Source organism: Manacus candei, unplaced genomic scaffold, assembly GCF_025592945.1.
Source record: "Manacus candei isolate 608988 ecotype Guabito, Panama unplaced genomic scaffold, ASM2559294v1 h1tg000060l, whole genome shotgun sequence".
Taxonomy (NCBI): domain Eukaryota; kingdom Metazoa; phylum Chordata; class Aves; order Passeriformes; family Pipridae; genus Manacus; species Manacus candei.
The window spans coordinates 4,185,452-4,197,670 of record NW_026138108.1 but is presented as its reverse complement, the minus strand read 5'-3'; the positions used below and the strand labels follow the sequence as shown (position 1 = coordinate 4,197,670).

At 41.4% G+C, this 12,219-nt stretch overlaps 1 protein-coding gene across 16 annotated transcripts in view; it reads right to left on the bottom strand.

Annotated features, from left to right (window-relative positions):
• Positions 1 to 344: 344 nt before the first annotated feature.
• The window catches only part of BRSK2 (BR serine/threonine kinase 2), a 316,315-nt gene continuing 304,440 nt past the window's right edge, over positions 345 to 12,219 (bottom strand). For 4 of the 16 annotated variants that reach the window (XM_051804054.1, XM_051804058.1, XM_051804055.1 and 1 more), the window contains 2 exons: positions 3,607 to 3,671; positions 345 to 2,927 (listed from right to left, as the gene is read on the bottom strand). In XM_051804054.1, the coding sequence (XP_051660014.1) occupies positions 2,475 to 2,927; positions 3,607 to 3,671 (518 nt within the window). In that variant the 3' untranslated portion in view covers positions 345 to 2,474. Of the gene's footprint in view, positions 3,672 to 12,219 lie in introns of all 16 variants that reach the window. The other 12 variants (XM_051804062.1, XM_051804063.1, XM_051804053.1 and 9 more) reach the window with 4 other exon arrangements.

The window sequence follows — 12,219 nt, the reverse complement described above, 5'->3', positions numbered from 1 at the left end:
CATCCAGACCAGATCTAGGGGGTGTCATTGCTCTGAAATCTGCATTAATCTTTCTCAACACGTTACTGCGGAAAACCAGGCCTACAGGGTTAAGCTGTCATTGCTCTTCACCTGCTCATGGCATGTCAGCGCTGTGAGGGCGGAGCACGCTGGGCACAGCACTATGGACCCTGGTGCTGCGAGGAGCCAGTGTTAGTTCCGTGGCCAGGAGGATGATGCTGCCTTACTTCAGCCGCCATCTTCAGCTCCTTTGGTGTAGAAAGCCTTGACACCGTACTTACTGGGTCTGGCACTGGCGAGAAGTTTGTTTTCGTGGACATAAACTGGACACTGAACAGTTTGTATCTTTACTGAATGAATTTATTGGTTTTTGAACTAAAGTTGCTCACAGTTATTTAACAAGGGATACATCAGATTTTTTTGTCCATTTTAAACCATTAAATAATGTCAGTTTGTGTCTGTATATGTGTGTGTGCGCGCGTGTGTCTTCAAAGTACAAAATAGGAAGGATAACAAGAGGTATTGCTTTCATTTATTCTTATATCTTGTGTAAGTAATCCCCTTCCTGCTTGTACCACATGAGTTTTGATGATATAGGTATTTTTAAATTATTATTATTATCTTGTATTGAAATCCCAGCCTTTTGTAGAGGTACAATGTAACAGAAGCATCAAAATCTATACACAAGGGAAGAGAAAAGAGGGAAAAGAAGGACGGGGGTGATGGGAGGGGAGCTTGGAGGAGAAGTAGAGAGAGGGCAGAGGCAGGAAAGACAACGAAAGCAAAAGAGACTAATTTACAGCAATGTCATGCAATTAAAACTGCCCCCCTCTCCTGCACCCTTGCCTCCCCCCCTCCCCAGCCATCATCCCCTGGTGTCTGACATGCACACAGCAATACGAGAGAGAAAAGTTTAAGAATAGGGAAAATAAATAAATAAATAAAGCAAAAAAATTAAAATAAATCCCTCCCATTTGGGGGAATGGGGAAACGGGGCAGAAGTCAAAGGTCTTTGCCCCAGTTGTGTCTTTAAAAATTCTTTTTAATCTTCAAACCTATGTACAAGTAAAACTGGTCCAAGAAGGGGAAAAATGATTAAAAAAACCAACAACGACAACAACAACAAAAAAGAACTCATCCAACATTATCATTAAAAAAAATAATCTTGCGATACAACATACACCCATAGGAACCCAACGAGCAGCAATCGAAGGTCATAAAAGAGCTGAACACTAATGCTAAGCCTACATTCTTAAAATCTCAGTCAAGAAGTACTTCTCACTGTGTTTTGTCTTCCACGCGTAAAACCACATTTTTTTTGTTTGTTTAACCTTTGAGCTTGGGCCAGAATAAGTTACACTTGGTCACATAAATCTTGAGGAGGAGGAAAAAAGGCAGCAATTCTTCTTTCTCAAAGTCACAAAATGAACACTTACAGGGTTTCTGTGTCTTTTTTCCCCCTCCTCCCCAAAATAAATAAGAATCAATGTTGCCTCTACACAGTTATTAAACAGAAGATATATCTAACAGCTTATTTTTTTAAATATATATATATGTATATATAAATAACCAAGACCTAATAACTGAAACACAAAAAAAAGGTCCCCATCCACCCAATCCCACCCTCCTCCCCTTCCAAAAAAAAACAAAACCAAAACAAAAACTTTATAAAAATATCTTGCAGTAAATTTTAAAGTTTACAGTAGCTTCGTGATTAAGTCTCCCATTGCCCTGACTCCACCTTGTCTTGCTCTGATGAACTAAGTGCCAGTGATTTTGCACACACACACACACAGGAAAGAAAACCCAATATAAGTCTCTTTTCTTCCTCCTCTTCATCTTCTTTTTTTTTTCTTTTTTTTTTTTTCTTTTTTCCTTTTTTTTTTAAGAAAAAAATCACCCAAGCCAACAAATGAAACTGGTAACTTAAAGAAATAATAATACTGATATCAATGCAGCACTAGCAACACAACAATTGCCTCTAAATGCAGGGTGTGGTGGAGGATCCAGCTGGTCGAAGAAGGTCCCAGCAAGGTGGCACAGTGGCAGGGAGTTGACAGGTGGGGAGGAAGGTGTCGAAGGAGGAGCAGCAGTAGCAGCAGCGGCAACTGTGCCTGGTGACGGGAGAGACAGTCCTTGGCAGAGTCTTGTCCCTCTTCTTTGCTACCAGAAGTTGCCTTTTCCCTAAGTTTTAATGTTTTGTTTGTATTTGTTTATTCATTGAACCCCCTCTCCCTCCTAAGTTTACTCCTTTCCCCTTCCAGCAGGTTAAAAACCAAAATGATACAGTATAAAAAAATCAATTATTTCGTATATATATATGTATGTATGTATGTATATATAAATATACACACATATATACATGCATATATAAAAAAAGGGGGCAAAAGAAAAGGAAAAGGTGGTGGGGAGAAAAAAAAAAAAGGTAAGAAAATCCCATGATGAAGCTCCCCAATATTGTCTTGGTTCAACGCTTAGTTTTGAGTTGCTCCTGGCTGGTTTCTGATGAGAACGTGCTCTGGATTCATGGAACACTGCGCTCCCGCTACACCCGTCTCCTTCCCCACACCCTCCCGCTCCGGGCTGCGTTCACCTGCGCGGACAGAAGTTGCCAAGGGTAAAGATTTCACTCCAGCAATTTGCAATCTCCTTTGAGCCCAGACTCTGCAATCCCACAACTGAGCAGGTCTCTCTCGTGGAGCACCAAAAAAGAAAAAGAGAGGGGGAAAAAAAAACCAGGCGTGCACTGGGGAGGTGTTTGGGGAGAAGTGGGGGAGAAGCCCACTTCCTGAAGGGAGAGGGGAGGCTGGGAACCTCAAACAGGACTGGTCCTTGGACAGTCTACATCGGTTGCCTTCCGTCAACAAGTGTCCGCAGAGCACAGAAGGTGAAGCCGTGGCTGACATGTTAACTTTTCGGGATAATTCCTGGTAGCAGAGCGGAAACAAGTGGTGTCGTCAGAAACACAGAGAGAGCATGAACAGAACAAGAAACAAAACAAAAGAAAACGAAAAAAATAATAAAAAACCCAAAAAATCAGGAAGGAGAAAAAAAGCAAAACATTCAAAAAAAGGGAGGAAAAAAAAACAATCGAAAAAAACCACAACCCAAGATCTGGTGAACTGGGTTTGTCATCTGTGCTACCTTTTCTTTTCTTTCTTTTCTTTTCATTCTTTCATTCGTTTGTTTTTGTGTTTGTTTCTGAGATATATATTATATATCATATATAAATATATATATGTATATATATACAGTCATTCCTTCATACAAAATTTGTCTATAGACAGTTTTGTACTGTTGTGGCAAGGTATATACATCCTTCTAGTTTAGAGGCTAGCTTGCTAAGGAATATTCTTTCATTCTTTCTTGCTTTTTTCTTTTTGTTTTGTTTTGTTTTTGTTTTTGTTTTTTTTTTTTCCTAAGTTATTTAATTTTTTATGTGTTTATTTAAGGTTGGTCTTGTAGGCCGACTGATGAGACCATCTTTGCCTTGTCTTTGCCAGCAGGGTACTTATTGTCTCCTCTAGACCCATAGTCATTAGAACCGGAATCGCTCCGCTTGCTGTTTGCGCTATGCTTGGTTGGCGTGCCGGGGGGATGGCTCACCTGCCCGTTCTTCTCGTCTGAAAAAAGTTGTTTAATTACGTCAAAGAAGTTACTCAATGGGCTGCCTGGGTACACAAAACAGAGGAGACAAAAAAAGAAAGAAAGAAAGAAAGAAAGAAGGAAAAAAAAAAAAAACGAGAGGGAAAGAGAGAGAAAAAGAGGAGAGAAAGAGAGAGAACAAACAAACAAATGAACAATGGGGTTTTTAACGAGAAGAACATGATGAGGAGATCCAGAGCCACGTGCGTGGGGGTGTGTGGGGGATGAAGACAATGAGCAGGAAGAGGAAGAGTGTTTAGGATGGGATACCTACAGAAATAAAGAGGCTGGGAGCATAAAGCACCTAAGGGAAAGGTCCTAGTTTTTTCCTGAGTGGGGAAGCATTGCTGTCTCACCTAGCAGGAGGACACAGTACCGTGTGACTGAAATAGTTCAGTCCATTACTTGGAGTCACTTGGCCATTTCACATGGAAATATCCATGAATATGATGCTGGATACAGGCAAATCCCATCTTACTGCTGCTGTTACAAACACAGGGTATTTGCACGTGCCCACCAAGCGATGCTTTGCTTTGCAGCCTTGCTAAGCTCTCTGGCTACACCAGCCATTAGGTTTTCCTTGCTTGAATTTTATTTTCTTCTGAGTATCTCCTTGCCAGCCTGCCATCTAAGCCTGAAGCACCTGAGTGGTCCAAGGGAAACAGCATTTGAAAAATGAGCTATGGCTGAGATGAGTGTTGCCATCTGCATGAGTGGTCTGTGGTTTGTAATCACAGGCTTCTAAGCACCTTCAGATCTCCCTACAAAGGTACCTGGAAATGAAGATGCTGAATGCATTATGAAAGCATGCATCTATTTCTGGGACCTAGCAGAGTCAATAACTATTACCTCATTGTCCTGAATTTCTGTTCTCTCTACAACACAGCCTCCATGGCACTGACATGCACTCCAGTGGAGTTAGGAGCCAGAGAGGGGTTTAGGGTTGTGGGCTAAGTAAAACAGGCATCTCCTTAAGCCAGCCTCTAGATCAGGTTGCAGTATTAACAAGGGTTGGGCACTGTGCAAATGAATACAACCTTTCATACCATTTGGACCTCCAGGCAACAGGGTTATGTGCTGTTAATTTAGTTCTGTGTCAGAGGATGTGTGGAATGCCACAACTGAGGAAAAGCTTTGGGGTGCTACTGAGGGAAAAGGGACCACCTACTACTGGAAAGGTAGCCTTTCAGGGAATTTCTAGTCCATTTTAATTTTCTTGAGTTGGGGGATTAATCCTTATCAAACATAGGAATGCTCACACTAAACTCTTCAAACATGGATATTGAAGGTGTTTTTTAACCTAATGTACACCATGGAGGTTCTGTCTCTTCGTGATCCTTAAAATCCCATGATGGTTTTCTCAATATTGGGACTGTTGGCTCTACTGTTCAGTCAAATTCAAATCATTTACATCTCCAGCTCCTGCAGGGAAATAGGCTTCTCGTATCTGCTTTCCAAGGTGGTGGCATGCTGTGAAGAGTGGAATCTTTCGTCCCCTGCAATGGGAACATTCAGTCAGGAGCAAAGGGCTTCTTCATAGCAGAGACTGCCATGTATCCATAGTTGGTGGACAGTGGTGGTTTGGTAATATTGTATTGCCCTTCACTCTCATTATAAACATAAGTAATCCATTAACAACAGCAGGTAAGTACTTTCTGTGCATGGTAATTGGTCTGAAGACCTCGCTGAATGCTTTCTGATTCTCTAATGGAAAATGCTAGACAGACATCAACTGCTCTTTGACAAAGAAAGAGGAAATACATAGTATTTGTGCTCTGCAAAACTGAAAGGGTTACTCTTTTTTTCCTGCTCTGTGCTAACCAGGTAGTTGCTGCTTTCCTCTGTATGTTAACAGGCATTGAGAAAAATCAAATGGCTGGCATATTCAGTGAAGGATCTTAATCTTATTAATCTAATTCATCCCTTGCCTTCTTCTACTTGCTGCTTTGTGTCCAACTTTCTGCTTGCCCTGGTTCTGTCTGTCATTCAGCTACACCAGTGTCACAAGCTGTGAGTTTCTGAAAGGGCATCATTCACCCAACTGAGTGAAGCCTTAGTGATGGGCGCAAACAAACTGCCAGGCACAGCACATAACTCAATTTCTGGCTAAGAGGAGAAGGGCTATCAAACTCTCAGTCACTCTGGGGTCAGACCTCCATGATCTCACCTCCTTCTGTCCACATGCATACAAATGCTTTGGAAAGGGGATATCTGTTCCACATCTATAACTTCTGTTTCAGAGGTTTCCCTAGCCTCCCTAAAACTGTTATAGGTTAGTGGGCTTTTGCTCTGCACAGACTCACTTCTATCTCCTCAGATTAATTTCTACTTCTTTTAGGTGGATACCATTTTTCGATTAAAAGAAAAAAAAGAAAGCAAACACTCAGCCTTGAATGCAGGAATGTGGGCAGATCTGGTCTTTAAGTGGCTTTGGACCCCTCATCCTCATAAGCAAATGGAGTCAGCAGAGAGAATGAAAAAGAGCACTGAAAAAAATGCTGGAGAGGAAAAGACTGCTAGGTTGGGAGAAAAGAGTAGGGCAATATCTAGTTATTCATCTGAGCAGTTTATTCAACATGCTTAGAGGGAAAGATGAGGGCAGAGTAAGCAGGGCTCTGCAGGAATTGGGGAAGTCTTTTGTTTTCATGTAGACAGGAACAGTGACAAAGTACAACTAGCAAGAATGGAGCAATAAAACACTTTAGAAATTATATATCTTGTATTTGCTGAGTCCTGATACAGGATTTTCAGTCATCCTACTAAAATATGCAGCCCCTGTTTCATACACCCTTTCTCCTTCCCAGCTTTCAAGTGTCTGGAGATTTACTGCAGCAAAAGTATTTAACAGTCTGCTTTTCTCTGCCTCTATCACTACTGAATTCCTTACAATCAGCATTTTCAGTTAAAACTTTAATGGGAGGTAAGAAATCCTTAGGGATGTTTAAAGAGAGCTACTGAAAAATAAAATAGGCCATTTCACTAACCCTTTCTTTCCTTTGCCCTTTGTACTTGTAATTAAATAGTAGGTTATAATGCTCTCTCTGGCAGTCAAGAAAGAACTGATCCTACACCAAGCAATACAGACAATCACTGCATTGATGTCTATGTGACAGGTTATTAGCCTGCTCTTGGGCTAGTCAACACAAGGAGTCCTCACATTCTTCTCTGGAGATGTATAAGTAGGGGACAGCTATCCTGTCCCTTTGGGGTTATACATCCAGTAAAACAAGACTTGAAAACGCAGGTGATGATGGATTGGAATAGCTTTTTCAGCAATCTTCCACTCCTAAGATTCAGTGCAAAATGTGTCATAGGCCCCTACACCAGTAAGTCCATCTAGGGCCTCAAAAAGGCTGCCTTTCTCATTTCAGAAAGTGAGATGACATCCCATTTCCTCTGGACAGGGATGGAGGTTTGGCTCACTGATTCTTTAGAACATCCCTGGTGTTTCATGCATCTGTAACTAAGGTCTTCTTTCCCCTTGAGAGCAAATGTTCATCAACACAGAGCAAAGAAGGCGTGAAGGGTAGCAAGGGTGAGAAACCATGAGAAGGATCAGAGGCAGGAGGGGAGGTTCAGAGCATTAGGTTCATGTCTATTAGGAGGAGATGGATATGCGCATTTTTGAGTTAGACCACGGAGCTGTACACTGCAAGATGGGGAAGGCGGATGGGTTTGAAAACAAGCACTGAAGCTTATGAAAAGGTCATGTATTGAAGGGAATATATTTAGAGAAATATATTTATGGAGAAGGCACTGGTTTGTGGCATCTGTGTGCAGCACTGTAACAGCCAAGTATCATGAAAGAAGTCAAAACTGTGAATGCAATTGAATACAATAAGCGCTAAAAGGAAGAAACAGAGCTAGAGACAGACACAAAAATGTGAAAGGAAGCTGGGCAAGTGTTTTGTATCAACCTTCACAGTCCTCAGTATTTCATTTGCTATTCTTAGGAAGTCTGTCTGACATTGACCTAGCCCCAATGGTGTCACCGGCTTGAGAAGCCAAGTAGAAGCAGAACACCCAGGTAAGAGAGGAAAGAGAAAATGAGGCAAATCATCAGGCACCAGAAGTGACACCAGAAAAGGATGCACCTTGCAAAGACCCTGCTCTGGCCTTATAAAGATCCTCAGTCCTCCACAGAATATAACAGGACATGGTGAACAAGCAGCTTCAGGACAAGCCTGGAGGCTTCAGTTACTGATTAGAGCCCCAGTTACTGATTAGAGCCTGCTGTTTTGTAACATTTTAAGACAGTCAGATAAGGGCTTGGTCCTGTTTTCGTTGAAGCAAATAGCAACATTCCCACTGACTTAACGGAAGCAAACCCTGAGGCACTTCCCTCTCCTGTGAAACCATCACTCTCAACTCTATGTATTTTTAATGCACTAATCCTTGTGGTGATGAACACAAAGTTGCACAAAACAAATATGCCATCTGTGGGATTATCCTCTGCCTTTCCTTTCTGTATAGCCTGAGAAATTTTGGGGTTTTGCATATTTAGTTTGGGCTTTGGGAGAAAGTAAATCAGAAAACATAGGTCTCCACTGGAAATGGAGATGCCTTTTGTAAACCTGACCTCCCTTATTCCGTCCCTTGTTGCTTTCACATCCTTCCTGTCTTCTGCCTGCCTCTGCTTCTAAGATTTTCTTCCTATACTCATTCCTCACTCTTTATCACTTGTCTTTTCATCCCTAGGTTGCTCTGTGTTTTGATAGCAGCTGTGGTGAATCACATAAAAAAAATTTTACTCCTTTCCTTTCACATAAAGCATTAAAACATTCTCTTAATGGGTGATAATCCATTCCCTTTCAAACCCATTTTGCTGGCAGAGTACTAGCCCTCTTTGTTAAGACTAGACATTTTTTTCCTTTTTGCTTGGTTTCTGTTGACAGAGTCCCTCCTGCCTTCAAAAACAAATGACTTAAAATATAGAACCCACTCCAAAAGTATAAGCAGTGAAAGGGATGACAGAAAGATAAAGTGGCCCGTTCCTCTTTGTTTAGTTGTAGTATCGTGTAGGAGTCTTCCTGCAGACTAATGAGCTCCCAGCCTAGGCACTGTACAAATACAAATCAGAGAGATGCCTCAGAAAGCTCACAAACTACTGTCAGTCAGTCCATGGAACAACTCCAGTTCCTTAGGAGGATACCTGAATTGCAACTGGGAAAGGTGACTTACTTTCCAGAGTCCTTAGACTCTACCAGTAAAAATGCCAACTGAAAACAATGTTTTCAGGAACAGATTGCTGGTAGGAACTACTCAGATTATCACACAGCATTGGCACAGGTGTCCATGCTACCAGCAGGTGAGAACTTTCAATTGCTACACACCTGGGAAGATCTGAACAACCAACTTGACATTTAAATGCTCTATAACCCGTCCTTGTTCTTACTCCCCTAAAACATCCCATCTCCTCTGCAGGAGGGTGGCCCAATATTTGTGACTAGCCAGAAGCATCCAGATGGCCATTCTTCCTCTATCTTGCACATTTTTTCTCTTTCTCTCATAAATACAAAGAGAAACTGAGATCCCGTTCAGCCTCCCCTTTTACAGATAATATTACTCAGACAGGTAGCTCTTGGGTAATGAGTTAAGAGAATGGTTAACACAGGCAGGAAAGCCTCAAAGAGAAGAGGCCTATTTCCTTGCTGCTACCTTCTGCAGAACTAAGGCCTGTGCAATGAATCAGAAACCAAACGTGTCTGTTACTGATGAATAGCTCTGGCCAATCCAGCACCACCACATAACATTCAGAAAAGGAGACATGATGATGGAGACGGAAGGAATCATACATTCATTTGGACAGCTGGTGGCACTGAAAGAGCAGACAAGGATAGCAGTGGGATGAAGAGATGCCAGATTCCGTTGTGGAATCATGCTGTTCTGGAAAATTGGATGGTAAAGGACTAAGCCCAAGAATTCTTTGTATCTGCCTGTCCTTTTATGAAGATCTGCCTGCACAAGTGTGTGCTGAGAGGGGAAGGTGATGACCCACACTCGTAAAGCCACAACAAATGATAGTATTGCTGCTACCCATTCTCTAAGAGACTTCTGCTGCTTCATTCCAATCCTTTTTGTCTATAAAAATGCCAAAAATGTATTGGCACTTCATAATATGATTTTGGTCTTTTCTGCCAGATAGATGTTCATGTATTATGTTATAGGTTTTAAGTTCTCTGACTGTTCCTATGGGAGAGACGACCTGTGTATGCTCGTGAAATGTTGCTTCCTCATTTCCACCAAGTCAATCACTTCAAAATATGATTTAATCTTCTCAGAAGGTCATCTTAAACTTAGCTTAGTACAGCAGCTTAGTACACCACGTATTTCCATGCAGTATCCTGAAACACTGGCTATTATGAATAAAGTACTGTGATCTCAATTAAGAGTGAGATATCTGTGTTTCCTGTATTAGATATTACTATAGAGAAAGAGGAAAAGATCTTGTATTGGACAGTAAAAATCTCACCATAGCTGTTGAAACAGGATCTGACATGAAACAAATAGTTCACTAAGTCTGGATTCATTTCTAATGCCAAGTTGCCTTTTTTGTGGCTACCTTCTTCTACAGCGCAAAAACATGAGGCATGAATTGGAAAAGAAATGTCTCCTAAACACACCACTAGACTGAAGACATTACAACTACAGTATGTGGGGAGGCAGTCATTCATCTGGACAGCAAAGGATACCGGCAGAATGAGCAGGGGTAACTAAGAAACCTGGCTTGAACTCTTTAGAACATCTAACTTACTGCAATCCACCCATTATGAATGAATATGTGATCTTTCAGGTGGGTCTTCTTTTTGTCTCTTCACAGTGTGACAGTGGTGAGAAGAGCCTTTCAGCAGGGAGGGCAGTGTATGTTTTTTTCTGCAGATTTCAGCACCGGTATTTCTGCCATCAGTTACAGCTTTTTGAATGCAAATAACCAACCTCATCTTCCATCAAACAGCTACTTTGTGAGAAGCAGGATTACTCTAATTAATCCCAATATGGGTCAGGATCATTTCCAAGAGCACCAAGTCCAGATATTTGCTGCTGCTGCTGCTTACACCAGCAGTCTCTAAATCAGCACTCACAAAGCTACAGGCTGCAATTGCAACCCAAATGTGATGCAACCAGTTTAAAACTGCAAAATGTTTCCTAACTTCTCAAGTAGCTTGGGATGGCATCGACATGGGCTCACATCTGTATGAATCAAACTGTGATTGCAAGGAGCTATGAAGAGAAGCCTTTACTGCAGTGCAGTTGCCCTGTATGCACTGAGGATGATTGGCCACAGGCAACAAGATCAGATGGCTCTGAATAGGAAGTCCTGAACGTCAAGTCCTAAACACTGGAAGCAAGAGATCTGACTGAGATACTCTGGCGAGATATGAAAGGCAAATGGACTTGCTGTGCTTCTGCTTCGATCAGATCATTTTGGTGATAGCCACTGGTACACACAAGGATCCAAAAAGCTTTTTGTTTAACTCTGGTGCAAGGAATTGTAAGCAACAATACAAGATAAATATTTAAAAATAAACGCAAGGTCTTCTTCCCAGCCTGCACAGGGTTATGGTCTAAGATTTTGCAGGAACATTTTGCAGTGCCCAACATAACAGCATGATTTGGCTGGAGCTGTAGCAAGCCAGCGTTCTCATGGAGCTGCACCAGTTATACATACTAACCTTCTCCTCCTCCTATCATCACCCACTTTCCATGGACGTGCCACTGATGTAACTCAAGACTTTCCTGAGAGTCATGAGAGATGGAAAACAACAAGCAAAGATTGCCTTACTTGGAAATAAAATTCATCCTCGGATAGCTGCAGTGGAGACTGGAAAGTTTACAGGCTCCCTGGGGTATCTCAGAAGGTACAGCGGAGGATAAGGAAATTTTTTCAGAGCTTTCTGTCAGCATCCAGCACCTTGGCAAAACATACTTACTAAGGACTCCAAAAAACTAAAAATGGCTAGGAAGGGGAGCCCAAAGACTATACACCAGCTTTGCTATTAATTCAACCACTCAAAGAAATTCTAAGCTCACTATGTAAACAACTTAAAGTCATTAAAGTTTGTGAAGACAGACTTTTTTCTGAACAAGGACTACTGAAATTGGCACTGTGGGCTTCTGTGTGGTGTATATCACTGGCTCCAGATCCAACTTGTTCAATCTACAATGAATGATACTTGCTTTCTAATTCCCAGCTTTGTGGTTGAAGCTGGAGGGCTTTCCAGTTTATGTATTATCTTGATTTTTATTTTTAATGTAAAGGCTCTTCAGAACCTATTAGAACCTTAATTATACAAGCTATTCTTCAGTAAGATAGACATTAATACCAGATTAGATGGTGGTAAACAGTTCTCTAAATCCTGCTTCAAAAGAAACAGAATCCAGTTTTTTTTAAGCTGTGCTGATTTTATAAGGCTTAATGGCAGCACACAAAGTGATAAACCTTACTTGTCACTAAACTGATTTGGCTCTGAATACACACAAGGAATAGATCAGCTAAGGTATCACTCCTGTAGGCATTTAGGTTACAGCTGCATTTTCTATGTAAAGATTTTAATTTTTAGAAGGTAAATTTAA